The 25,085-nt window shown below is 36.7% G+C and overlaps 1 protein-coding gene and 1 pseudogene across 1 annotated transcript in view; one reads left to right on the top strand and one right to left on the bottom strand.

The window, feature by feature from the left end:
• Window positions 1–25,085, top strand: part of MFSD8 (major facilitator superfamily domain containing 8) — a 39,423-nt gene that overhangs the window by 4,610 nt on the left and 9,728 nt on the right. The window contains exons 2-9 of the mRNA XM_023516571.1: window positions 1,382–1,473; window positions 6,765–6,808; window positions 10,460–10,700; window positions 11,907–12,020; window positions 14,305–14,449; window positions 15,483–15,538; window positions 19,699–19,807; window positions 23,047–23,181. Coding sequence (XP_023372339.1) covers window positions 1,382–1,473; window positions 6,765–6,808; window positions 10,460–10,700; window positions 11,907–12,020; window positions 14,305–14,449; window positions 15,483–15,538; window positions 19,699–19,807; window positions 23,047–23,181 — 936 coding nt within the window. The remainder of the gene's footprint in view (window positions 1–1,381; window positions 1,474–6,764; window positions 6,809–10,459; window positions 10,701–11,906; window positions 12,021–14,304; window positions 14,450–15,482; window positions 15,539–19,698; window positions 19,808–23,046; window positions 23,182–25,085) is intronic.
• On the bottom strand, window positions 4,158–4,469 carry LOC100947898 (annotated as a pseudogene).

Here is a 25,085-nt window from a genome sequence, read left to right as displayed (position 1 = left end):
TTGATCTAAAAAAAAAAAAAGAGTACAAAAAGTGTTGTGTGATGTTCTTTCTCGCGGGGAGAGAAGGACGGCTTGGCCACGGGTGCAAACTCGCTCCTAGAATTGTTTAAAAGCAAGAAACGACTACACACTCATAGGTGGCATGTAGCAAAATGTCTTTATTTTCTACTTCCTTTTATTGGGAGTGAGTCACGTACACCACATTGATCGATAATCCTAACATCCTCATTTTTTATCTTAAACTATAGAAAAGAAAGAAAGTCCAGGAATGTGAGATAGTCATCATAAGATTAGTCTAAAGAAAGAAAGTCCGGGAAAGTAAGACGACCATCTTAAGCTAGCCTCAGGCTCTTCCTCTTGGAAGATCTAAAAGAACAATACATTATCTGACTTCTATTGTTGAAGTTAAAGATTAGGATAAACAGAGGAGGAAAACTTTTCTCTTTTATGTACTCAATTAAATTTCCGAGAAACTGGCTTCATGACTGTTTTCTTATGGCTTTGGAGACCCTGCAGTTACGATGGGGTATTTTACTCAACATCATTACGATGGAGTTTTTCTTTTTACTCACATCAACCTTTGAGTCATGTCTTCTGCACAGATGGGCCGTTTCAACCCTTATCTGACAGGCTGACTTGACTGCACAGTTGAGGTTCCCTGTAAGAGGTTTTTACGCCTGGCTTGTAGGCCCCCACCGTGTTTTCCCAGGTCGCTTAGGGCCTCGACAAAAGCACATAATACTCACAAGTCTTTTCGCTCAGTTCTGGAATTAAAAGAGCACATTTCATTTAATTTTTGTGGGGGTTTACCCCACAAAAAGAATATATTTACTGTGCTCTGAACTTCTTTCAAAAATAATTTAATTAATGAACTTTAAAAAAATTTTGTGGAATGCCCAAGGTCCTCTCACAGCATACCACTGCGGCACACCAGTCGAAAATCACTGATATAGAGTATGTCATAATGAGGACAGTTAATATCTTTTAGTACTTAGCAGCTATGGGAGATCTATTGTAGCTAGTTTCATTTATCTTGATATAATTTATTCATTTTTTAGCAAATTTCATTACTCTTAATTAATCCTTTTGTTCATGGCAACAATAGCAAAATAGTTGCTTTGCAAAATGTTTTGCCTTTTTAAGCTATCTTTTTTTAAACTATTTCCCAAGTTTCTATATATGACCATGCATGATGCATAAATACAATCCATGAAAATTAAAAAAAAAATGCTTATTCATAGATGAATTAGTGCAGAATTAGTAAATTTACCTCTCCCATATCATTTTCATGACTTTAGGAGAGAGAAAATAAACTTGTTAACACATAAAGATCTGCATATAATGAGGTAATTTACACTATTTTTTTCTTCTTTACACCTAGAGAATGGGACATTATAGAAACTGAAGAGCATTATAAGAGCCGATGGAGATCTATTAGGATTCTGTATCTCACTATGTTTCTCAGCAGTGTAGGTAAGTATCATAAACACATAGTTTTAAAAATTCAGATAAAATATATTTTAACTTCATTTAATTTTTTAAAATTATCTTTTATTGTGCCAAAAATGTATAACGTAAAACTTACTATCTTAGTATATTTATATCTAGTAGTGATAAGTATATCCACATTCTTGTGCAATCAATCTCTAGAATGTTTTCATCTTGTAAAACCAAAACTCTATACCTATTATACAACTCCTCTAACTCATAGCAACTACCATTCTATCTTCTATTTCTCTGGCTTTGACTGTTCTAAATACGTGGGTCATAACAAAAGGTTTGAGATACATTAAAAATCAAGAAATATAAAATCCATGTGGATGAAAACAAATGAAGCCCCCAACAACACTGATAAGCCAACCAAATTAAAACTTGCATGGGTGAATCAGAAAGGGTGTTGTCAGCCGTTTCTTAGAAGTGAAGTAATGGACCATAACATAGTCCGTCTCAAAACTTTTGTAGTGACTCATGTCCCTCATATAAGTAGAATCATATAGTATTTTTCTTTTTGTGACTAGCTTATTTCACCAAACATAATGCCTCCAACGTTCATTTATGTTGTAGCACAGAATAGAATTTCCTTCCCTTCTAAAGCTGAATAGTCCATTGTATTGTAGGGAAGGAAAAACTTCTTCTATCCTGTATGCCTAAGGCCTGTGAATTCAGCTGACTAAAGACAAATTAATAAGAAAAAACCATACAAACTTATTCGATGTTAATATTTTTATGTAAGGCTCAGCAGCCATAGCATAGTAGTTATGGTGCTGGCCACATGCACCAAGGGTGGTGAGCTCGAACCCAGCCCGGGCCAGCTAAACAGCAAGGACAACTGCAACCCAAAAATACCCAGGCGTTGTGGCAGATGTCTGTAGTCCCAGCTACTTGGGAGGCTGAGGCAAAACAATCACTTAGGCCCAAGAGTTTGAGATTGCTGTGAGCTGTGATGCCATGGCACTCTACCAAGCGTGACATTGTAAGACTCTATCCCCCCCCAAAAATACATTTTTTTTTATGTGAATGGGAGAAAAGAAGTGAAAACCCAAAAGATGCAGTTATGTTTTGTTATATATTATTATAACAAAGAGTGATAAATTGTGGAGAGGTGACTAGAAAAAGAAAAGATGCTTGAGCTTTCATGAACAGTAATATGGGAAAATGCCTGGGAAATAAATGGGGGAGGTTAATGGACAGTAAGGGTTGTTTTAATAAAGTTTGCTTATGCAGACTCATCTCAGTGTAGACTTCCTGTCTCTAGTGGCAAGAATGTTTTCTCCCTGGTATCAGGAAAGCACCTTTCTTAGGAAACCTATGCCCTGCTTTAGGCAGAAAGTGGGTAAGCAGAGACCCATATTTATACCTACTGTTCCTTAATTACCTTATGCAGGGCATAGATAATCATCAATATGCCAAATCATATTTGCATATTGATTATCATATTTTGCAGGTGACATGTTCTGATCCCATTCAGTACAAGCCATTTTTGTTAACTCATTCATCTGTTGATGGACATTTGGCTTCCTTCCACATCTTGGCTGTTGTTAACAATCCTGCTCTGAACGTGGATATATAAATATTTTTTCAAGATAATGCTTTCAATCTGGGGGGGTAAATTTCACCCGGGGTGAAATTTCTGGATCATATGATATTCTTATTTTTAATATTTTGGAGAAACTGCCACTATTTTCCATACAGCTATATCATTTTACATTTTCCTTTTCTATTTTTTTTTTTTCTTTTTGAGATAGTCTCACACTGTCACCCCAGCTAGAGTACAGTGATATCATCATAGCTCACTTCAACCTCAACCTCCTGGTGTCAAGTGATTCTCCTGCCTCAGCTTCCCAAAGTGCTGGGACTACAGGCTCATGCCACCTCTTCCAGCTAATGTTTGTATTTTTTGTGAAGATAAGGTCTTGCTTTTGCTCAGGCTGGTCTCCAACTCCTGGCCTCAAACCATCATCTTGCCTCTTCTTTCCAAACTGCTAGGATTACAGGTGTGAGCCACTGTACCTGACCCTACTTTGCTTTTTTTTTTTTTCTTTGCAGTTTTTGGCTGTGGCTGGGTTTGAACCTGCCACCTCCAATATATGGGGCTGGCACCCTACTCCTTTGAGCCACAGGCGCCACCCAGCCCTATTTTACATTTTCACCAAGAGACACACTTTCAGTTTTTCCCCATCCTCACCAATAATTATTTCCTCTTTTTTTTTTTTTTGAGACAGAGCCTCAAGCTGTTGCCCTGGGTAGAGTGCTGTGGCATCACAGCTCACAGCAACCTCCAACTCCTGGGCTTAAGCTATTCTCTTGCCTCAGCCTCCCAAGTAGCTGGGACTATAGGCACCTGCCACAATGCCCTGGCTACTTTTTGGTTGCAGCCATCATTGTTGTTTGGTGGGCCCAGATTGGATTCGAACCTGCCAGCTCAGGTGTATGTGGCTGGCACCTTAGCTGCTTGAGCCACAGGCGCCGAGCCATATTTTCTCTTTTTTTTGATTGTAGCCATCCTAGTGCATGTGAGGTGGTATCTTATTATGCTTTTGATTTGCATTTCTTAAAGATTAGTGGTATTGAACATTTTTTCATGTGCTTACTTGCCATTTGTATACCTTCTTTTTTTAATCTATAAATGTTTTATTGTACACAGAAGGGAGAGCGGTTCAGTTCTTCTTGGCAAAGGCTTTCTTCATGGCGGCCAAGACATTGCTTAACTCTTCCTTGCTTTTTCTTAGCACGAATGTGTGTCCCCACTCTTTTCTTGATCAACTTGAGGGCTCATTGGAGACCTTGAGCAACTCCATAGCATGCCACTCATAAGATACAAAGCCACACACCTCTCGGATCGTGTCCCACATGAATTTCATTTCTTTGTTGAGGTGCCTGCAGTAGCGACTGTGCCTTGGTTTGCTCACATTCTTGGTCACCTTGTGGCCCTTATTGAGATCCACAGCCATGGGGTAGCGCAGAGCCATGGCTGCGAAGAGCAGCTGGAGTCTGTTGGCTGCCACCTCTATTTGTGTATATCTTTTTTGGAGAAATCTGCTCAATCCTTCCTCCTTATCCAATATTTGATTTGCAAATATTTTCTCCCATTCTAGGACCCTTCACTTTTCTGATTGTGTCATGTGATCCAAAGAAGTTTTAAAATAGTCTAATTTATCTGTTCTTTATTTTTGTTTCTTGTGAACATCATCTAACTTTTATATTGATACAAATACAAAATCAGTAAACAATGAGGTACAGAATCTTAATTTGTATTGCTTAATGTGTTTAAACCTACATGCATTATTTCTGAAGATGTGGTTACTCAGAAAGAAAATATCATGAGGAAAACTATTCAAAATATTAGTATCTGTAACATGTTAAGAATAAGGGATGATGGTGGCTCACTTCTATAATCCTAACACCCTGAGAGGCAGAGGTGGGTGGATTACCTGAGTTTAGGAGTCGCTTAAATTCAGGCAATCATACTCTTGGGCTTAAGCAATTCTCTTGCCTCAGCCTCCCAAATAGTTGGGACTACAGGTGTACGCCACAATACTCAGCTATTTTTGTTGTTGTTGTTGTAGTTGTCATTGTTGTTTATAGCAAGCCCTGGACTGGGTTTGAACTCACCAGCCTCATTGTACTGGTATGTGGCCAGCACCCTAACCACTTATATAAATAATTTTATATAAATAATAGCTTGTAAATAGTAATAGTATTTACTAATAGTAAATAGTAATAGCTATTTATATAAATAAAGCTTATAAATAAATGAGCTTATATAAATAATTTTTTAAATAGGCTTTATAAAAGGAATGAAGTACTCATACATGCTACAACATAGATGAATCTTGAGTGGCTCACACCTGTAATCCTAGCACTCTGGGAGGCTGAGGTGGGTGGATTGTCTTAGCTCAGGAATTGGAGACCAGCCTGAGCAAGAGTGAGACCCATCTCTACTAAAAACAGAAAAACTAGCTAGGCATCATGGAAGGTGCCTGTAGTCTCAGCTACTTGGGAAGCTGAGGGAAAAGGATGGCTCAAGCCCAAGAGTTTGAGGTTGCTATGAGTTATGATGCTATAGCACTCTCTCACCTGGGATGACAGAGTGAGACATTATTTCAAAAAAAAAAAAAAAAGAATCTTGAAAACATTATGCTAAGTGAAAGAAGCTAGACACAAAAGACCACATATATGATTTCATTCATATATAAAAATTCAGAATAGAAAAATCTATAGAGTAGAAGGTTGGTCTAAGGTTAGTAGATTAGTGGTTGCATAACAGCTGATGGGAGAGGGAATGAAGGGTAACAGGGTGAGAGCTAAAGGGTTCAGCATTTCTTTTTGAGGTAACAAAAATATTTTAAAATTCATTGTATATCATTGCACATATCTGTGATTATACTAAGAACCATTGAATTGTACACTTTAAGTAGGTAAATTATATAGTATGTGAATTATGTCTCAACAAAGGTATTTTTAAAAAATAGTTTTTTATAGAATTTTTTATTTAATTTGCCTGACATTTAAAACTGACAAAAAGCAGTAGAGTTCATCATTACCATTCTCAAACTGTAAAGACTAGCAGAAATAAAGAATTCCCTTCTTTTTTTGAGTCTCAAGCTATTGTCTTGGATAGAGTTTAACTCACAGCTATCTCAAACTCTTGGGCTCAAGCAATCCTCTTGCCTCAGTTTTTCTATTTTTAGTAGACATGGGATTTCGCTTTTGCTGAGGCTGGTCTTCTGAGCTCAAGCAATCTACCCTCATCAGCCTTCCAGGGTGCTAAAATTACAGGTGTGAGCCACTGCACCTGGCCATGAATTTTCTTTTAAGATGTGACCATCTTGAGGGATTCTTGTGCCTTATTGGCACTGCCCCCTTTAGGTGACCATTTTCCTTCTTCCTAGTCTTCCTTACAGTCAATTATCTCTCCCAAACAAGCGAGGCCATGAGCCTCCTAACAAAGCCACCTTGCCTCCATTCATCTCCGCTCTCATTAATTTCCATTTAAAGGTACATGCATAGGAAGAAATAGATCCTCTGTTTTTATTGTATTAATTATGATCAGGAACTATAATTGTATGTTCTTTTCAAGATTTTAGTAATTATTCTTTCTGATAATTAAAATCTCATTGCCTGATGAATTAGGCATTTTTTGTGTCCATAAATTTGTAGGTTCAGAATGATATTTTAAAATTCATGCTGTAGTTCAAAAAATTGTATGTGTACTAATGATTAAATTATTATAAGTATAAATAATCAAGTTTGCCTCTTAACAGGGTTTTCTATTGTGATAATGTCAATATGGCCATATCTCCAAAAGGTTTGTACATTTCAATCTATTCTTCTGTTAAGTAACTGTAGTAATAGTAGCTCCTATATAGTTAAGTATTTTCTTGAGAGTCTCCTTAGTATTCTAAGGTTTAATCTTTACTAGAATAACAAGATAAAGGTTTCTCCAAAGAGGCTTATAATTATGGTGACCATATGCTTTACTGTGCAAATCAGAACACTTTTGAAGTTAAAGAGATGCTACACCAGGAAAAATAGGATTATACCCAGACAGTCCCAGGCAAATGTATATATTGTATATGGTTTCCTACTCACGAGCCACTTTCATATCCCGCCACTGCCTCTTCCCTAATAAAAATGAAACTAAAGTAAACACAGTTTGAATTTCCATAATGGACAAGTGATATTTCTCTGAAACAATTTAGCGGTTTCCCATAGAATTAATTTGGGTTGTCAAGTAACATTGTGAAAGAATAAAAGGTATATGTATTTTGATACTGTTAGTACTAGCCAGGGAGGAAAGGGTGACTTGAAGATGTAAGTTCAGTTGGTATCTTGACATTAACTGACCATCAAGTCCTGTCAATTCTATCTTAAAACTCCAGGAAATAACATACTGAAAACCAGTATGTAAATTTGCTACATAATTAATCTATAATAATATTTTATTTAAGTTTCTTTTTTTGTTGTTCTTTTTGAGACAGAGTCTCAGTTTGTCACCCTCCTCAGAGTGCCATGGCGTCATAGCTCACAGCAACTCAGGCTCAAGAGGTAAGATCTTCTTGCCTCAGCCTCTCAAGTAGCTGGACTATAGGCACCACCACAATACCCAGCTATTTTTAAGAGATGGAGGCTCACACTTACTCAGGCTGGTCTTGAACTTCTGAACTCAAACAATCCACCTGGCTCGGCCTTCCAGAGTGCTACGCCACTCATGAGCCACCATGCCTGCCCTTGATTTAAGGTTCTTATAGAGTTCCTTGGTACTTCCTAACCTCCTAGTTACTCCTTAATCTGCTGTTCTCTGATTACCTCCTCTGATACCCTGTAACTGCTCTTATAAGGTCTCTGATGAGTGAATTGTTAATTATACAGATACTTTTCAGTCCTTACTTTAGGTGACATCAGGACAACTTTTGTGTTTTTTTTTTTGACGGAGCCTCAAGCTATCCTCCTGGGTAGAGTGCCATGGCATCACAGCTCACAGCAACCTCCAACTCCTGGGCTCAAGCGAGTCTCCTGCCTCAGCCTCCCAAGTAGCTGGGACTACAGGTGCCCTCCACAACGCCCGACCATTTTTTTTTTTCTTTTTTTGGTTGCAGCCATGATTGTTGTTTGGCGGGCCGGGCTGAGGATTCGAACCCGCCACCTTAGGTGTATGTGGCTGGCGCTTGAGCCACAGGCGCCGAGCCAGGACAACTTTTGAAATTGTTGTCTCTCCCTACTTCTTAAAACCACTTGAGTTAGTCTGTTTCCTGATGCTTATAACAGAATATCTGAAATTGAATAACTTATAAAGAAAAGGAGGTCTGTTGTAGTGGCTCATGCCTGTAATCCCAACACTTTGGGAGGTTAAGGTGGGAGGATCACTTGAGCTCAGGATCTCAATACCAGTAAGAGCAACATAGCAAAATTCCATCTTTATGAAAAGCAAGGTGGTGTGAGCCTGTAGTTCCAGCTATATGGGAGGCTGAGGCAGGAAGATCTCTTGAGCTCTGGAGTTTGAGGTTGCAGTGAGATAGGATGATGCCTTTGCACTCTAGCCCTGGCAACATAAAGACCCTGTCCCTTCCAAAAAAAATTCCTCATGATATGTGAACTCCCTTTAAGTGAGAGAATACTGAATTTGTCTGTGTAGAAAAGAAGAATTAGGGATAGGTTTTTAAAATTTCTCTCCTAACCAGTAGATGATATAGGAGGTAATACATTTAATGAGAGAATTATCTGTCAACTTTTGTGTTTTGATTATCTTCCTTATATGTTTGATGATTGTGCTCAGTTAAAAAAAAAAGATTTGCAGTGCTAATGACTGTTTAGTTTATAGGGTGGCATAAATCTAGAATTTAGAGCCTATTGCTGTGGTTTTAGGCCTATAATCCTCAGCTACTTGGGAGGCTGAGGCAGGAGTATCTCTTGAGTTCTAGGCTGTAGTGAGCTATGATCATGCCTGTACCCCAGCTTGGACAACAGCATGAGAATTTGTCTCTTAAAAAAAGTAATTAATCATTAAAAAAGATGGAGACTTTATGACTTTTATATTAACCTGGGTGGAAGTGGAACACATTATTCTTAGTAAAGTATCACAAGAATGCAGAAGTGAGAATCCTGTGTACTCAATTCTGATATGGGGACAGTTAATGATCTAGTACACAGTGGGGGGTGGGGGAAGGGGCAAGCAGAGAGAGGAAAGGAGGCAGGGGGTTGGGGGTAAGGGTGTGTGACACACCTTTGGGGATGGGACACAATTATAAGAGGGACTTTATCTAACAAATGGAATCAATGTAACCTGGTTCATTGTACCCTCAATGAATCCCCAACAATTTTTTAAAAAAGTAATTAATTAAAATAATAATATTAGAATTATAAGAATTAGGGCTGTGGTATGGTGTCTTATGCTTGTAATCCTAGCACATTGGGAAGCTGAGACAGGAAGATCACTTGAGGCCAGCTGTGTGAGGCCGCAGTGAGCTAGGATTATGCTGCTGTACTCCAACGTGGGCAATGGAATGAGACCTGTTTCTAAAAAAACAATAAATTTTTTTTTAAAAAGAATCAAAGAGCCAGGCACAGTGGCTCATGCTATAATCCTAGAACTCTGGGGACTCAGGTAGGAGGATTGCTTGAGCTTAGGACTTCAAGACCTGCTTGAGCAAGAGCAAGACTTCGTTTCTACAAAAATGGAAAAATTAGCCAGGTTTCATGGTGCATGCCTATAGTTTAGCTACTTAGGAGGCTGAGGAAGAAGGATCACTTGAGTCCAGGAGTTTGAGGTTGCAATGAACTACAATGACACACTGTACTCTAGCCATGGTGACAGATTGAGACTCAATCCCAAAAAAGAAAAAAATTAAAGAATAGGTTATTTTTCAAGATGTTATTCCTCCGTATATAGTGTAATCATTTTGTTAACATGATTTTTATGAACCATAAATTTCCATAATCAGTCTAAAAGATGAAATTTTCAGTGTTTTTCACTTGTGTAGGGTAAATTGTTAACATGTTTAATTGTACTGTCAAAAGTTTGAATCTTTCTGGCCAGGCACAGTGGCTCATGCCTATAATCCCAGCACTCTGGAAGGCCAAGGTGGGTACATTGCCTGAGTTTAGGAGTTAGAGATTAGCCTAAGCTAGAACGAGACCCCATCTCTAAAAATTGCTAGGCCTTGTGGTGGGTGTCTTTAGTCCCAGATACTTGGAAGGCTGAGGCATGAGGATCGCTTGAGCCCAAGAGGTTGAGGTTGCTGTGAGCTATGATAACATGGTACTCTGCCCAGGATGGCAAAGTGAGACTCTGTCTCAAAAAAAAAAAAAAATAAAATTGAATCTTTCTATAAGTAATTGCGTTATAAAATCTATATGTTAGAATTGTGTTTTTAATAGGAAATTTTACATGGTCAGATAAATATTTTAAATTTTACTTTTTTTAGATACAGTTCTTAAGATGCTCTATTTTTTTCTACAGATTGATCAGACAGCTGATGCAAGTTTTTTGGGCTGGGTTATTGCTTCGTTTAGTCTTGGCCAAATGGTAGCTTCACCTATATTTGGTTTGTGGTCTAATTATAGACCAAGAAAAGAACCTCTTATTGTTTCCATCTTCATTTCGGTGGCAGCCAACTGCCTCTATGCATATGTTCACGTCCCAGCTTCTCATAATAAATACTACATGCTGATTGCTCGTGGTTTGGTGGGATTCGGAGCAGGTAATATGTTTGTATGTGTGTGTTTGATTGTTTCAAACTCCCAATCATCCTGATATTTATGGCCCTCTCTCACCTGGTTTTTTACCTTCTCATGTCATATTTCACAGTTCAACATACAGATACTGATCTCTCATTGCAAACAGACAGATAATCTTTTCTGACATTTTGCATTTTGCTCATGATGTTCCCATTACCTATAGTTTCTCTTCTATTCCCATTATTCTTCACCCTTCAAGATTCAATTTAAGCCAGATGTGGTGGCATGTACCTGTAGTCCTTGAGGCAGGAGGATCTGTTGAGCCTAAGAGTTTGAGGATAGCCTGGGCAAAATCATGAGACCCTGTCTCAAATAAAAACAAAACAAAACAAAATTCAGTTTAAGTTCCACATCTTCCACGAAGCCATTCTGGCCTACCTTGCCCCTTAACACATTTTTGTCTTCTCTGACATGTCCCTGGCACTTACTTGTAGTCTTATACTGTTTTTATCCTTTCTCATCAACCAAATAGTAAAGTTTTACAAATTAGAGACAGTTTATAATACTTTAAAATATTATGTGGCCCCTAGCAGAGCCTCTTGGATGTAACAAGTACTCAATACAATTTTTCACTAAATTATTGGTGTCTTAAAAAAAAATTCTCAAGGTGTATGCAGAGAGGGTTTGTGACACCTTTCTTTTGAAAATAGTAGCAATCAGTAGTATGCCATTCACTCAGTGCTTTCATAGTATATGTGGGTCATTACAAAAGTTTTGAAATACAGAAAAATCAAGAAATGTAAAATCCATGTGGATAGAAACAAGTGAAGCCCAATGGTACCATTAAGACAAGTTGAAACTTGGACAGGTGAATCAGAAAGAATGCTAATGACTGTGTTTTCTTGGAAGTGAAATAATTGACTATCACACAGTCTATCAAACTTATGTAGTTTGATAGTGAATGAAATAATGAATGAATAATGAAAATGAATAATGAAAAAAGGTTTGATATGTTTATATTACTTTTCATTCACTCAAATGTTTAGCTGTGTTTTTATGTTACTAAAAGTACTGTGTTCCATTAATTTATGCATATGATCAATACAAATAGCTTACATGCTTTGTATTTTAAAAAGGAAGCAATGACTTATACTATTCTAATATTTCTTCTTCTGAATAAAGTCAAATTAGATTGAATTTTTAAAACTGTATTATTGTGTCCTTTTCAGGAAATGTAGCAGTTGTTAGGTCATATATTGCTGGTGCTACTTCCCTTCAGGAAAGAACAAGTTCCATGGCAAATACAAGTGCATGTCAAGCATTAGGATTTATTCTAGGTCCAGGTAGGTGTTCTTCACTTGTTATTACTTAAATTTGAATTGGGAAAACTTTTGAGGCTCAAATGTTGAGTGTAATCTAAGTGTAAAACCTCAAAGCTGAAGGGAAAAGGAGGGAAACTACTATTTTTTGACACAGCAGTGAAGCTAGGCTCATTTTACCCTGACACCAGTCCTCTAAACTTAGTACTATTAGTCCTGTCTTACAGATGAGGATGCCAAGGCATACAGAATCTAAGTAAATTGTCGAAGGTCACCGTTTTGCTGAGTGTAAAAAAATTAATGAAATTTAATACTTCCTCAAGACAAATTAATTTTCTTCTAAGTGAGTAGATAAATTTGTCATTTTTATGTCTAGAATAATATTGAAAAATGTATAATTGGTCCATACTTTTAATATTACAATTATGAATGTGATCAGTTTGAATTCAGCTCAGTTTACTTTATCATTAACACCCCATCCCCACCTCAGTTTCCATTACTTCCTTCTATTTAGCCAAAAAAAGAGGCTCAACAGAAGATAATCTAATTTATCATTTACCAAAACCTAATATTTCAGTGTAATATTCTGGAATATATATATGCATAAATTTGGAATAATTGAACCTTAATCCCATACTATAAAATACATGAAGACATGTCTGGGTCTTTTTTTATTTCCCAGTCTATCTGTAGTATCTAGCACAGTATGCCATACAGACTTAGGGTCTCAGTAAATATTTATGAACACCTTAAAAGCATTTTAAAGATTATGTCGTATAAACATGTTGTGTTATAGGTAGTAAGTATAAGCCTCAAGAGATTAGGCAATTGTTCTAATTTTAATAACTACTCAACAAACACTAACATTTATTGAATGCTTTCTGTATGCTAGGCACTGTTCTAAGTGCATTAGGTACAGTATCTAAATCATCACCTTTAGATCCCATGCATATTATTATAGAGCCACTTATAGAATCTCAACCAGGAGAGAGAGCAAACTAGTACTATTCCAATCTAATTTTTGCCACAAATTCAAATTTAAATGATATGAAAATAATTAGAATTTAAGTACCTCTACACAATAATATATAGAGTATTACTCAGAATGTAATATTTTCTTGTAATAAAATTGATTAAACTTTTATAGATGATTTGTGGAAGAAACTGCATACTTTAAATTTCCAGTGGTGGCTCAGCACCTATGGCTCAAGCGGCTAAGGCGCTAGCCACATACACCTAAGGTGGTGGGTTCGAATCCAGCCTGGGCCTACCAAAAGAACGACAGCTGCAACCAAAAAATAGCCGGGCGTTGTGGCGGGTGCCTGTGGTCCCAGCTACCTGGGAGGCTGAGGTAGGAGACTTGCTTGAGCCCAAGAGTTGGAGGTTGCTGTGAGCTGTGATGCCATGGCACTCTACCCAGGGGGATAGCTTGAGGCTCTGTCTCCAAAAAAAAAAAAAAATTCCACTGGAGATGTTTTTCTAAAAATGATTCTGACAAGTTATTTTTATTTATTTATTTATTTGCTTTTTTTGAGACAGAGCCTCAAGCTGTCACCCTGGGTAGAGTGCTGTGGCATCACAGCTCACAGCAACCTCCAACTTCTGGACTCAAGCGATTCTCCTACCTCAGCCTCCCAAGTAGCTGAGACTGCAGGTGCCTGCCACAATGCCTGGCTGTTTTTTGGTTGCAGCCATCATTGTTGTTTGGCCGGTCCAGGCTGGATTCCTACCCACCAGCTCAGATGTATGTGGCTGGTGCCTTAGCCACTTGAGCCACAGGCGCCAAGCCTGACAAGTTATTTTAGGTACAGTTCTTTGTGAATGCACATGCATTAGTGTTTCTCTACCTTTTTTCTGTTATGTTCTCCCTAAGGAGCCCTCTTAGACACTTTTTTCCCTGATCATTCCCTTCCATAAAATTTTAGTACTGTATCTATCATATATCTTTTAGGTGCTACATATATATCTAAGCTTTATATATAAATACAAAGGAGTGGCGCCTGTAGCTCAAGGAGTAGGGCACCAGCCCCATGTGCTGGAGGTGGTGGGTTCAAACCTAGCCCTGGCCAGAAACCGCAAAAAAAAAAAAAAAAAAAAAAAATAGAGCTCGCTTTTGTATATAAATACAAAGAGTAACTTCTATCCTCCACCTCAAGAATCAGTTTTCTTATGCCTATTTAGAAAGCATGACATATTTGGATGATGCTATAATGTTACTCCAAAGTCTGTGGTAAATTTTTTTATATTAATTTTTTTAGCCCACTCCTCCCATATAATAATTTTTCTATGTGTATTTTATTTTAATAAGTTTTTCAGACTTGTTTTGCACTCATTGGAGAAAAAGGCGTGACATGGGATGTGATCAAACTGCAGATAAACATGTACACAGCACCAGTTTTACTCAGTGCCTTCCTGGGAATTATAAATATTATTCTGATCTTTGCTATATTAAGGTAATTAGATAGAAATGATAAAACTGCTTCTGGAGACTGTGAAATTTAATAAGCTTTGTAATTTTTGTAGTCTAATTGTCTTTATGAATTTTGGGGGGTTTTGGTGTCTATAGTTGTGTTATATTTTTTAATCAGCCAAAGCATGTGGTATTGGCAACTAAAGTATATGTAATGGACAGCCTGATAAATGAGAACAGATTACAAAAGTCTTTGCAGATTCAAAGTTTGGTCTTCATTTATTAACTATATGTTTCTAAGTAAAGGAATGGTATGAAAGCAACATTTTAAGTAGATTAATGGATTAATATCAGCCTTAAATACAAAGGTTACTAGTTATATATTAAAATTTTCTAAAACTACAGAAGTTTTGTTATTTTTATTCTTTAGAGTGCTTTATCCAATAGTCTAAAAACATAGCTAATGTTTAAAATAACTGAAAAACTTGAAATACTAAGGTAAATCTTGTATTTTTTATTTTATTTTATTTTTTTGTTTGTTTGTTTTGTTTGTTTTTATTTTTGAGAGAGAGAGTCACTCTGTGACCCTGGGCAGAGTGCCAGGACATCATAGCTCACAGCAAACTCAAACTTCTGGGTTTCAGCAGTCCTCTTGCCTTCGCCTTCCGAGTAGCTGGGACTATAAGCCCTAGCCACAACAACTAGCCAGTTTTTCTATTTTTAGGCTGGACTCAAACTCCTGAACTCAGGCCACCCACCTACCTTGGTCTCCCAGAGTGCTAGGATTACAAGCGTGAACCACCATGCCTGACTTAGATCTTATATATTTTTAGATGACTTGGTTTTTTTTTTCTTTTTACCTATATATGATAATATAGTAAGAATTGTAACTTCTATCTTGTTAAGTTTGTTGGTTATATCTCATTGCTAATAATTTCATTACTCAGAAGCCAATGAAACAAAGTATATTAGAATGTGAAAAAATAGAATGCTATTAATAAATTTCAACCATTTCTCTATTATAGTAAGCATTTCATAGATTAAAATATTTATATATTTATGTTTTTCTTTTTAAGAGAACATCGTGTGGATGACTCAGGACGACAATGTAAAAATATTAATTTTGAAGAAGGTACTATTATTAGCCTATTTGAATTACTGTAACATTATGAAAGCACTTCTAATGATTCTGTTTGGTATTTACTTGTATTTTGCTTCTGGGGACACTACAGTGTGTGATTGGGGAATATCTTCAAAGCTGAATGTAAACTAAATTGATTTGTTTTTAAAGAAAGCATACCCATAACAGGTATTTGGTGTTCATAATTAACAATGTTAAAACCACTGCTAAAAATCACTTTATCTTTTCTTCCAAGAGCCAATATCTGAAAATCTTTGAGAGTTTCTTGGAATTACTTTAGTAACTTTGCTATCAAATGAATGTGTCTTTCTGTTTCAAGCAGTTGTTTACTCCCTTAATCACAGCTACTGTATTGGACAGCATAAAGAATATTTCCTTCCTATTGAGAGAGGATACCTGAAAAGGGTGAGGTCTAGGAGAACAGGTCTTCTCAAGGAGACCACAAAGATACACCTGTGTGGTCCTCTCCATGGTAACTCACTTCCTAGAACTTGGAAATTTCCAAGTTCTGTGAAATCCTATAATTCTGTAGAGACTGGAATAGCATCTCCTGCTTAATTCAAATTAACCAATAAGAAGGGTACCTGTGAGGTGAAACTTTTTAACCATCGATAAAAAGGGAAAAACCAAGCCAGTCGAGAAGTACAGCTATTTAGAAATCTATGCTGTAAGCTCTGGCTGGTAAATAAAGCCCTTCCTCTTATAAACGTGGTGTTTGGGTGCTCTTTCTCTCTGTTGGGCCTTGTCTTCCTGCAACATTTTTGGTTACCTGACTGGGAAGCGAGATCTCCCTTGGAGAGAACATGCACCTGATAGTTGCTGCCAATCCTCTGGACACCCACGTGGGGGCCCCTGATCGGCCCAGGCGACGTGAACCACTGAGCATGCCAGGGAGGCAGTTTGGCCTCCCTGTGTGGCTACCTTGACTGGGCTGAGAAAGGACCCCCATCGGCAGGTCTTCAAGGAGTCAAACACCAGGAGGAACTCACATGCAGGAACAGGTACCTACACAGGGAGAAGTCTAAGGCAAGGTATGATCAATCTGGGGGTTCCACTACAGTCTTAGTGGAAGAAGGAGCCTGATCAACTCCTTGGGCATAAGATTGCTGGAAGGTATGTTGAGAGGTGTGTGAGAGGGTGTGGATATGATGTGACTGAGAGAACTTTGAGGGTGGAGTTGGACCTCCCTTCATAGGGCCTAGGAGATAGTTGGTTTGCCTCCTATGGCTGAGTGGCAGCTCAAGTGGGAAATAGAGACTGCCCAGGTTAAGAAATGGGTTGGAGTTGTGTGCATGTGAGTGCTTGGAGAATGACTGAGATGGGTAACAATAGGGGGGTTTTGCCACCCCCCTCCATTCATGGGGTGAAACGAATGTGTGAGTGTGCCCTTCTTCCTTGCTCCAACTTTGCCCCCTGGCTATTCTGAGAGAAACTACAACAGTATCACAGTTGTAAAGCAGAAATGGTAGTGAGTTTAGAGGAGACATCTGTTTTCTTTCATGAGATTTCTAGCTACTTCAAAATAATTTTTATAAAATGGAATCACGTATAAATTTCAATAAATATTTGCATATAATGTATCTGGTAAGAAACATCTGTAATTATTTTAATTTTAAAGATACTCAAGTTTAAAGACATTATCATGGGATAGGATTAAAATTCCCAATTACATAGAATTGAATTGAATCTATGTGTTAATATAGTCTTTTTTAAGATTCTTATTATTAGGATACCTAGTCAATTCCCACAGTCTAGGCTACATTTCTGAGTTCCCCATTGAAGTCAGCAGTAGGAAGAGGGTAGAGGAAACTAACCACATATTTTGAAGCAAACTGCAGTCTAATTTGGGGCAATTTTGATATTTGATTTGAAGAAGTAAAGACTGCCTTTTAGGTGGGGATAAAAATCAGAGTAGTCTATCCAGGACGGCCACAAGGATCAGGGCCTACCCTGAAAAAGGATTTGGACCAGTTCTCTTTACATGGTTAGAAAGGAAGATCATATAGTCTTTACTAAGTATCTAAGGAGCTTAATTCCCCCAAAGTATAGCAGACTATTTGCATGTATACTTACTATTGGAGGAGGAACTCCTTAAGAATCTTAAGATATAAAGGAAGGCACTATAGTGAAAAAAATTATAGAAACTTACTGCATATTAGGAAAATCATTCCCCCCCACCTCCTACTGCCACATACTCAAAGACATAAATGTACACATTCTTTTTTTTTTTGAGACAGAGCCTCAAGCTGTCCCCCTGGGTAGAGTACTGTGGCATCACAGCTCACAGCACCCTCCAACTCCTGGGCTCAAGCGAGTCTCCTGCTTCCGCCACCCAAGCAGCTGGGACCACAGGCGCCCACCACAATGCCCGGCTATTTTTTTTTAGTTGCAGCCATCATTGTTGTTTGGCAGGCCCGTGCTGGATTCGAAACTGCCACCTTAGGTGCATGTGGCTGGCACCTGAGCCACTTGAGCCGCAGGCACTGAGCCTACACATTCTTCTAATAGATATTTGATTTACTCTGAATAAGTAGATGAATTACAAAACAGTGTGATGGACACATATGGGTAGATGTATATGTCTATGTGCTTCTCACATATCAGGAATAGCTTAAATTGAGTATGTAGCTTAACTACATTGTTCCAGATGAAAAGTCAGTGCATTTACTTTGCCCTCTTAATTTATAAAACCATCATCAAATCCTGATTATTTCTTTCCAGAAATATAAGTGATAACATAAGGATTTTATTTCATTTATTTATTTATTTTCAAGAGTCTCACTTTGCCGCCCTCAGTAGAGAGCTGTGGCGTCACATTTCACAGCAACCTCAAACTCTTGGGCTCAAGCGATTCTCTCACCTCAGCCTCCCAAGTAACTGAGACTACAGGCACCCATCACAATGCCTGTCTATTTTTAGAGACAAAGTCTTGCTGTGGCTTAGGCTGGTCTGGAACCTGTGAGTTCAGGCAATCCACGTGCCATGGCCTCCCAGAACATCAGGATTTTAAACATTTTTACTTAAGATGTATTAGTAATAAGAATTTTTTAAATGGTGATGAGAACAGAGGGATTTTTTTTTCTTTCTTTCTTTGAGACAGACTCTTACTATATTGCGCTAAGTAGTGCTGTGGCATCACAGCTCACAGCAACCTCAGATTCTTGGGCTTAAGTGATTCTCTGCCTCAGCCTCCCATGTAGCTGGGACTAAAGGCACCTGCCACAACACCTGGCTATTTTTTGTTCCAGTTGTCATTGTTTAGCTGGCCTGGGCCAGGTTTGAACCCACCAGCTTGGGTGTATGTGGCCAGCGCTGTAACCACTGAGCTACAGGCACCAAGTCTTTTTTCTTTTTTTTTAATGTGGCTATCTTTGGAGGAAAACATAGGGATTTTTACTAATACTAATTTCAGATAGCATTGAAATTCCAAATATATGTCCCACTGAAGTGAATCATAGAATTGGAGCTGATTTAGGCTTGGTGCCTATAGCTCAGCAACTAGAATGCCGGCCACATACACCAGGGGTGAGGGGTTCACCAAACAACAATGACAACTACAACAAAAAAATAGCCAGGTGTTGTGGGGGGCGCCTATAGTCCCAGCTACTTGGGAGGCTGAGGCAAGAGAATCGCTTAAGCCCAAGAGTCTGAGGTTGCTGTGAGCTGTGACTCTATAGCACTCTACCTAGGGCAATATACTAAGAGTCTGTCTCAAAAAAAAGGAAACAGAGCTGATTTAATGTATTATTTGAATTCTTTATGAAACTCTTGTAAATTGAAGATTTAGGTAAGGTAGAAAAAATATCTGCAACTGAAATTTAAAGTAGATGTGTTTAGTATGATACCAGCATATTATAGAATTCTACAAAATACATTCCTATTTTGGTTTTAGAGACATCAAATAGAACATAAGTGTATTTTTTGAGAAAATTGGATTTAAATATATCTCCTGGGAAGGAAATTACTTTTAAATGGCATTTAAAAATTATTACTATCATATAAATCCCATTACTGTTAAACTAGTTTGAAGCCTAAAAATGATTTTAAATATTTGTTCTTAGAATTCGCCATATATAATTCCTACATTATTTTATTGTCATAAGAAAAATTAAATATAAAGGTAATATAATTTTTCTCCTATTTATCTATAGAAAACACAGATGAAGTTGAAATTTCTCAAGGAAATGTCGATCAAGTTGCTGTTGTGGCCACTAATATTCTGTTTTTTGTGGTTCTATTTATCTTTGCCCTTTTTGAAACGTAAGTTTTATTCTGTCTTCATCTAAATCAGATTATGTATTAATCTTACTGATTAATTCATACTAATTAATATGATAATTATTATTAACCTGATATTATGTATTAATCTTACTGTAGTGTTAATTAGGCAGATAGATGTTATTTAAAACTTTATGTAAGTCATATTTCTCTTACCATGACATAAAAAGTGTATGTAGAAGTTATGTTTTTTAACTTGAATGTAGTTCATTCTTTATCCATAATCTTACTTCTTTACCTTACTTTCTTGTTAAGGAATCTGTTTCACTAATATTTCCCCCTCATCTGAGTTTTATGATAAACATAGTCATAAAATGTTAATGTCATGATATAAAAGACTTTAAGCTGAATTATACAGCTTAAAGTATCTTGAAAAAGCTGAATTATACAGCTTAAAGTATATTATATCATAATTACTACCTCGGACTGTCATCCTTTATGACTGTGTTCTTCCTTGGTAAATTTATTTAATCCCTAATCTTGAAAAAAAATTTAGTATATTGCAAAATTTCTGCCTTGTGTAGACTTTATTGACCTTCATTGATAAATAAAGGTCAATAATCTTTTAAGGTCTTTTAATCTTCCAGGTATGCACAGTGGCTCACACCTGTAATCCTAGCATTCTGGGAGGCCAAGGAGTTTAGATTGGCCAAGCTCATGAGTTTGAGATCAGCCTGAGCCAGAGGGAGACCTCATCTCTAAAAACAGCCAGGTGTTGTGAAGGGCATCTGTAGGCCCAGTTACTTGGGAGGCTGAGGCAAGAGAATGACTTAAACCCAAGAGTTAGAGGTTGCTGTGAGCTATGATGCCATAGCACTCTACTGAGGGCAACAAAGTGAGACTGTGTCTCAAAAAAAATTTTTTTTTCCATTAAATTATAAAAATAGTATGTTCATGTTATAAAAATTCTAAACATTATACTGTATTTCCACATATACTCTTTTATTTTTACAAACATTTTTTTGTATGTTGGGTATAGAGTTCCTGTTTAAGATTCTGAAAATGAATAATGGTCATGATTATAGTTGCATTGTAGTTACTATGTGTGTGTAGTTACTATGTTGTGTGTTTGTATTTATTAAACTCACATAGACTATGTGATATTGTCATTTGACAACTTCATCTATTCCCTTATCAGTACATTATGACATTTTGCTTGATGTTTTTTATTTTCCAAATTACTGAGATACCTGAAAGTTTGAACTCATCTGAGTTTTGGGGTAACTTTTAATTGTGGTAAAAAATACATAACATCAAATTTACAATTTTATTTCATTTCATTTATTTATTTATTTTAGAGACAGAGTCTTACTTTGTTGCCCTCAGTAGAATGCTGTGACATCATGGCTCACAGCAACTACCTCAGCCTCCCAGAGTACTAGGATTACAGGCATGAGCCACCATGCCTGGCCCAAATTTACCATTTTAACTACTTTTACAGTGGTATTAAGTACATTTACAATGTTTTATAATCATGACCATTATTCATTTTCAGAATCTTAAACAGGAACTCTACCCAATAAACAGTAACTCCCTGTCTTCCCTCCACCAAGCCCTTTATTCTACCTTCTGTCTGTTATGAATCTGCCTATTTTAGGTACCTCATATAAGTTGAATCATACAATATTTTTCTTTTCTGTCTGCCTTGTTTCACTTAGCATGATGTTTTCAAGATTTATCACGTATCATCATTTCATATGTTTTATGGCTAAATAATAGTCCCTTAGAGGTATATACCACATTTTATTTGTCCATTTATCTGTTGTTGGGTTATTTACATCTTTTGGCTATGGTGAATAATGTTGCTCTGAACATCAATATATGCTATAAAGTATAAGTAACTGGTGTAGTCTCTACTTTCAGTTCTTGGGGTATATACTTGGGAGTGGATCATCTGGTACTTTTTTTTTTTTTGGAGACAGGGTCACAAGCTGTCGTCCTGGGTAGAGTGCTGTTGCATCACAGGTCACAGCAACCTCAAACTCTTAGGTTTAAGAGATTCTCTTGCCTCAACCTCCCAAGTAGCTGGGACTACAGGTGCCCACCACAACACCTGGTTATTTTTTTGTTACAGTTGTCATTGTTGTTTAGCAGGCCTGGGCTGAGTTCGAACCCGCCAGCCATGGTGTATGTGGCTGGCACCCTATCCACTGAGCCACGGGCACCACCTGATCATTTGGTACTTCTGTTTAACTTTTTTTTTTTTTCTTTTTGAGACAGAGCGTCACTTTGTGCTGTGGATAGAGTGCTGTGGTATCATGGTTCACAGCAACCTCAAACTCTTGGGCTCAAGTGACCTTCTTGCCTCAGCTTCCTGAGTAGCTGGGACTACAGATGCCTGCCACACCCAGCTAGTTTTTCCATTCTTACTAGAGACAGGGTCTTGCTCTTACTCAGGCTGATCTCGAACCCTTGAGGTCAGGCAATCCATCTGCCTCAGCCTCTCAGAGTGCTAGGATTACAGGCATGAGCCACCGTGCCTTGTCTATCTGTTTAACTTTTTAAAAAACTACCAAACTGTTTTTTGTATTAGCTCACCTGATTTCAAAGTTTTATCTATTTATTTTTACTTGATTTTCTAGAAAGATACAATTTCAAAATTTTAAATGATGTTGTTCTTTTAAAAAATATTACACAAAATATAAATCTCATTTTGTAGTCAGTTAATAGAAGGAGATAGAATGTAGGAAAAGAAGCTTGTCAAGGAAGGACACAGTCATAAAGAATGACAGTCAGAGGTAGTAGGAAAAATATGTAAAGTCAAAGGGAGGGATGGAAGAGATTGAGGAAGAGTAAAAGGAATCCAGTAAGTTCTACTAACTTAATAATAGTGACATTATTGCATTGAAAAGAGACCAATTTAATCCAAAATGTAACCATGATTATTTAGTTATATTAGCATGGTAGGAGTTACAATTGGTTTGGTTTGTTACTTTTTACTATTTTTTAGAGTTTTTGCAAAAGTGACTATGTTATATAATTAAGATATACATTAAAAAAGAAAAACATGAATAGGCAAACTTAGTAGCTTCTGTGTATAACAACAAAATGTGGTTAAAATGTCTTCAAACTTTTGCTTACCTAGGTCTGGTGTCAGTGTTAAGAGGGATGAAAATTCTTGAATGTGTAGGTATCATTACTAAAGCTTATATTTTACTTTAAGTATAACAATTACTATGACTTAAATAAAATAAAAATAATTTCTCTTTTATTTTTCTTAGCATCATCACTCCATTGACAATGGATATGTATGCCTGGACTCAAGAACAAGCTGTATTATATGATGGAATAATACTTGCTGCCCTTGGAGTTGAGGCAGTTGTTATTTTCTTGGGGGCTAAATTACTTTCCAAAAAGTAAGTTTCATGTTTTGGTTTTGTGTCAAGTCTGTTTTTTTTTTTTTTTTTTTTAAAAACAAACATGAAACAGAGCTAAAAATGCAAATGAATGTGCTAATAAAATAATTTAAAGCTTTTCTCTCGTTATATATTAGTTGTAGTTCTTGAAAGTTTGCTAACAGATTAAAAATTAAATAGGATAGCATATTTCTATGCCCTATGGAATTTCTTTGGTGAAGCAAAAATATATTACATAGTAAATTATTGTCTCTTTTTATATATTATGTATGTGTAATATACATATATTTATATATTATATATGTAACATATACAATTATATAAGAAATTGTTTTAGTTCTTAACAAATATTTCATAAAGCCTTGTTCTCCTGTATGATAATTTATGTTATGTAACAAAAAAGATTCAATGGTTAAGTTTGGAAAATTCCAGTTAAGATTATTGAACTTATTTATTGTACAATTTCTAAGTCTTCAATATATATACACTGTATCATCGTCATGGCAAGTAGAGTTTGTAGCATCTCTCAGTTAGACTGCAAAACTCTTTTTTAAACACATTGTTTAATTTTACTCTTTTATATTTCTTTGTATTAAGAGGATATTTTTATTGATATATAATAGATGAACAATTTTCAGGGTACATATAAAAATTTGATATATTGGGCAGCACCTGTGGCTCAAAAAGGTAGGGCGCTGGCCCCATATGTCAGAAGTAGTGGGTTCAAATCCAGCCCTGGCCAAAAACTGCAAAAGAAAAAATTTATATAGTCATAGAATATGTAAAGATCAAATGAAAATAATCAGGATACCCATCAGCTTAAATATTTATCTCTTCTTTATGAATTATTCTAGCTTGAAATTTTAATGTAGGTTAACGTTAGCTGTGGTTACCCTACTGATTTATTGAACACTAGGTCTTAGTCCATCTAACTGTATTTGTATCCACTAATCAGCCTCACTTCATATCCCCTACCACAGCCTTCCCAGATGTTATTAACCATCGGTCAATTCTCTATGTTCGTGAGTTTTACTGTTTAGCTCCCACATATGAGTGAGAAGATGCTCAGCTTATTTCACTTAATAAAACAATCTCCAGTTCTATCTATGCTACTACAAATGATGGGATTTTACTCTTTTTATGGCTGAATAATATTCCATTGTATATCTATACTACATTTTCTCCATCTATTTATTCATTTGATGGGTACACAGATTGATTCTATATTTTAGCAATTGTGAATAGTGTTGAGATAAACACGGGAGTGCAGATGTTTCTCCAATATGTTGATTTTCTTTCTTTTGAATATATATCCATTAGTGGAATCACTGAATCATATGGTAGTTTTATTTTTAGTTTTTAGGGACAATTCCATGCTCTTTTTCCTATAGGAGCTGTACCAGTTTACATTCCCACAAAGTGTGTGAGAGGATTCCTCTTTCTCTACATGCTCACCAGCATTCTCACTACATCCTCACCCAATCTTTTTGGTAAAAGCCATTTTAACTGGGGTGAGATGATATCTCACTACGGTTTGATTTGCATTTCTCTGATGATTAGTGATGTTAAGCAGTTTTTTTCATATACCTGTTGGTCATTTGTATGTCTTCTTTTGAGAAATGTCTATGCAAAGAACAGTTCTTTTAAAAAATCATTTTGTAGAAGTATGATAGAAAGGAACACACTTTGGGAAAAATGCTTTTATAAAATTAAATTCAGTCGTAGTCTACGGTGGAACATTAACTGATGAATTTAAACAGCTCTAATGACTTAATTCCTTAAAATGCAGATAATTCTCAATTTATTTATTTATTTATTTATTTATTTTTGAGACAGAGCCTCAAGCTGTCCCCCTGGGTAGAGTGCTGTGGCATTACAGCTCACAGCAACCTCCAACTCCTGGG

This window comes from Otolemur garnettii, unplaced genomic scaffold (assembly GCF_000181295.1).
Source record: "Otolemur garnettii isolate 467f Iridium unplaced genomic scaffold, OtoGar3 scaffold00093, whole genome shotgun sequence".
Taxonomy (NCBI): Eukaryota; Metazoa; Chordata; class Mammalia; order Primates; family Galagidae; genus Otolemur; species Otolemur garnettii.
The sequence above is the reverse complement of the archived record's forward strand: the minus strand, read 5'-3'. Positions and strand labels throughout refer to the sequence as shown.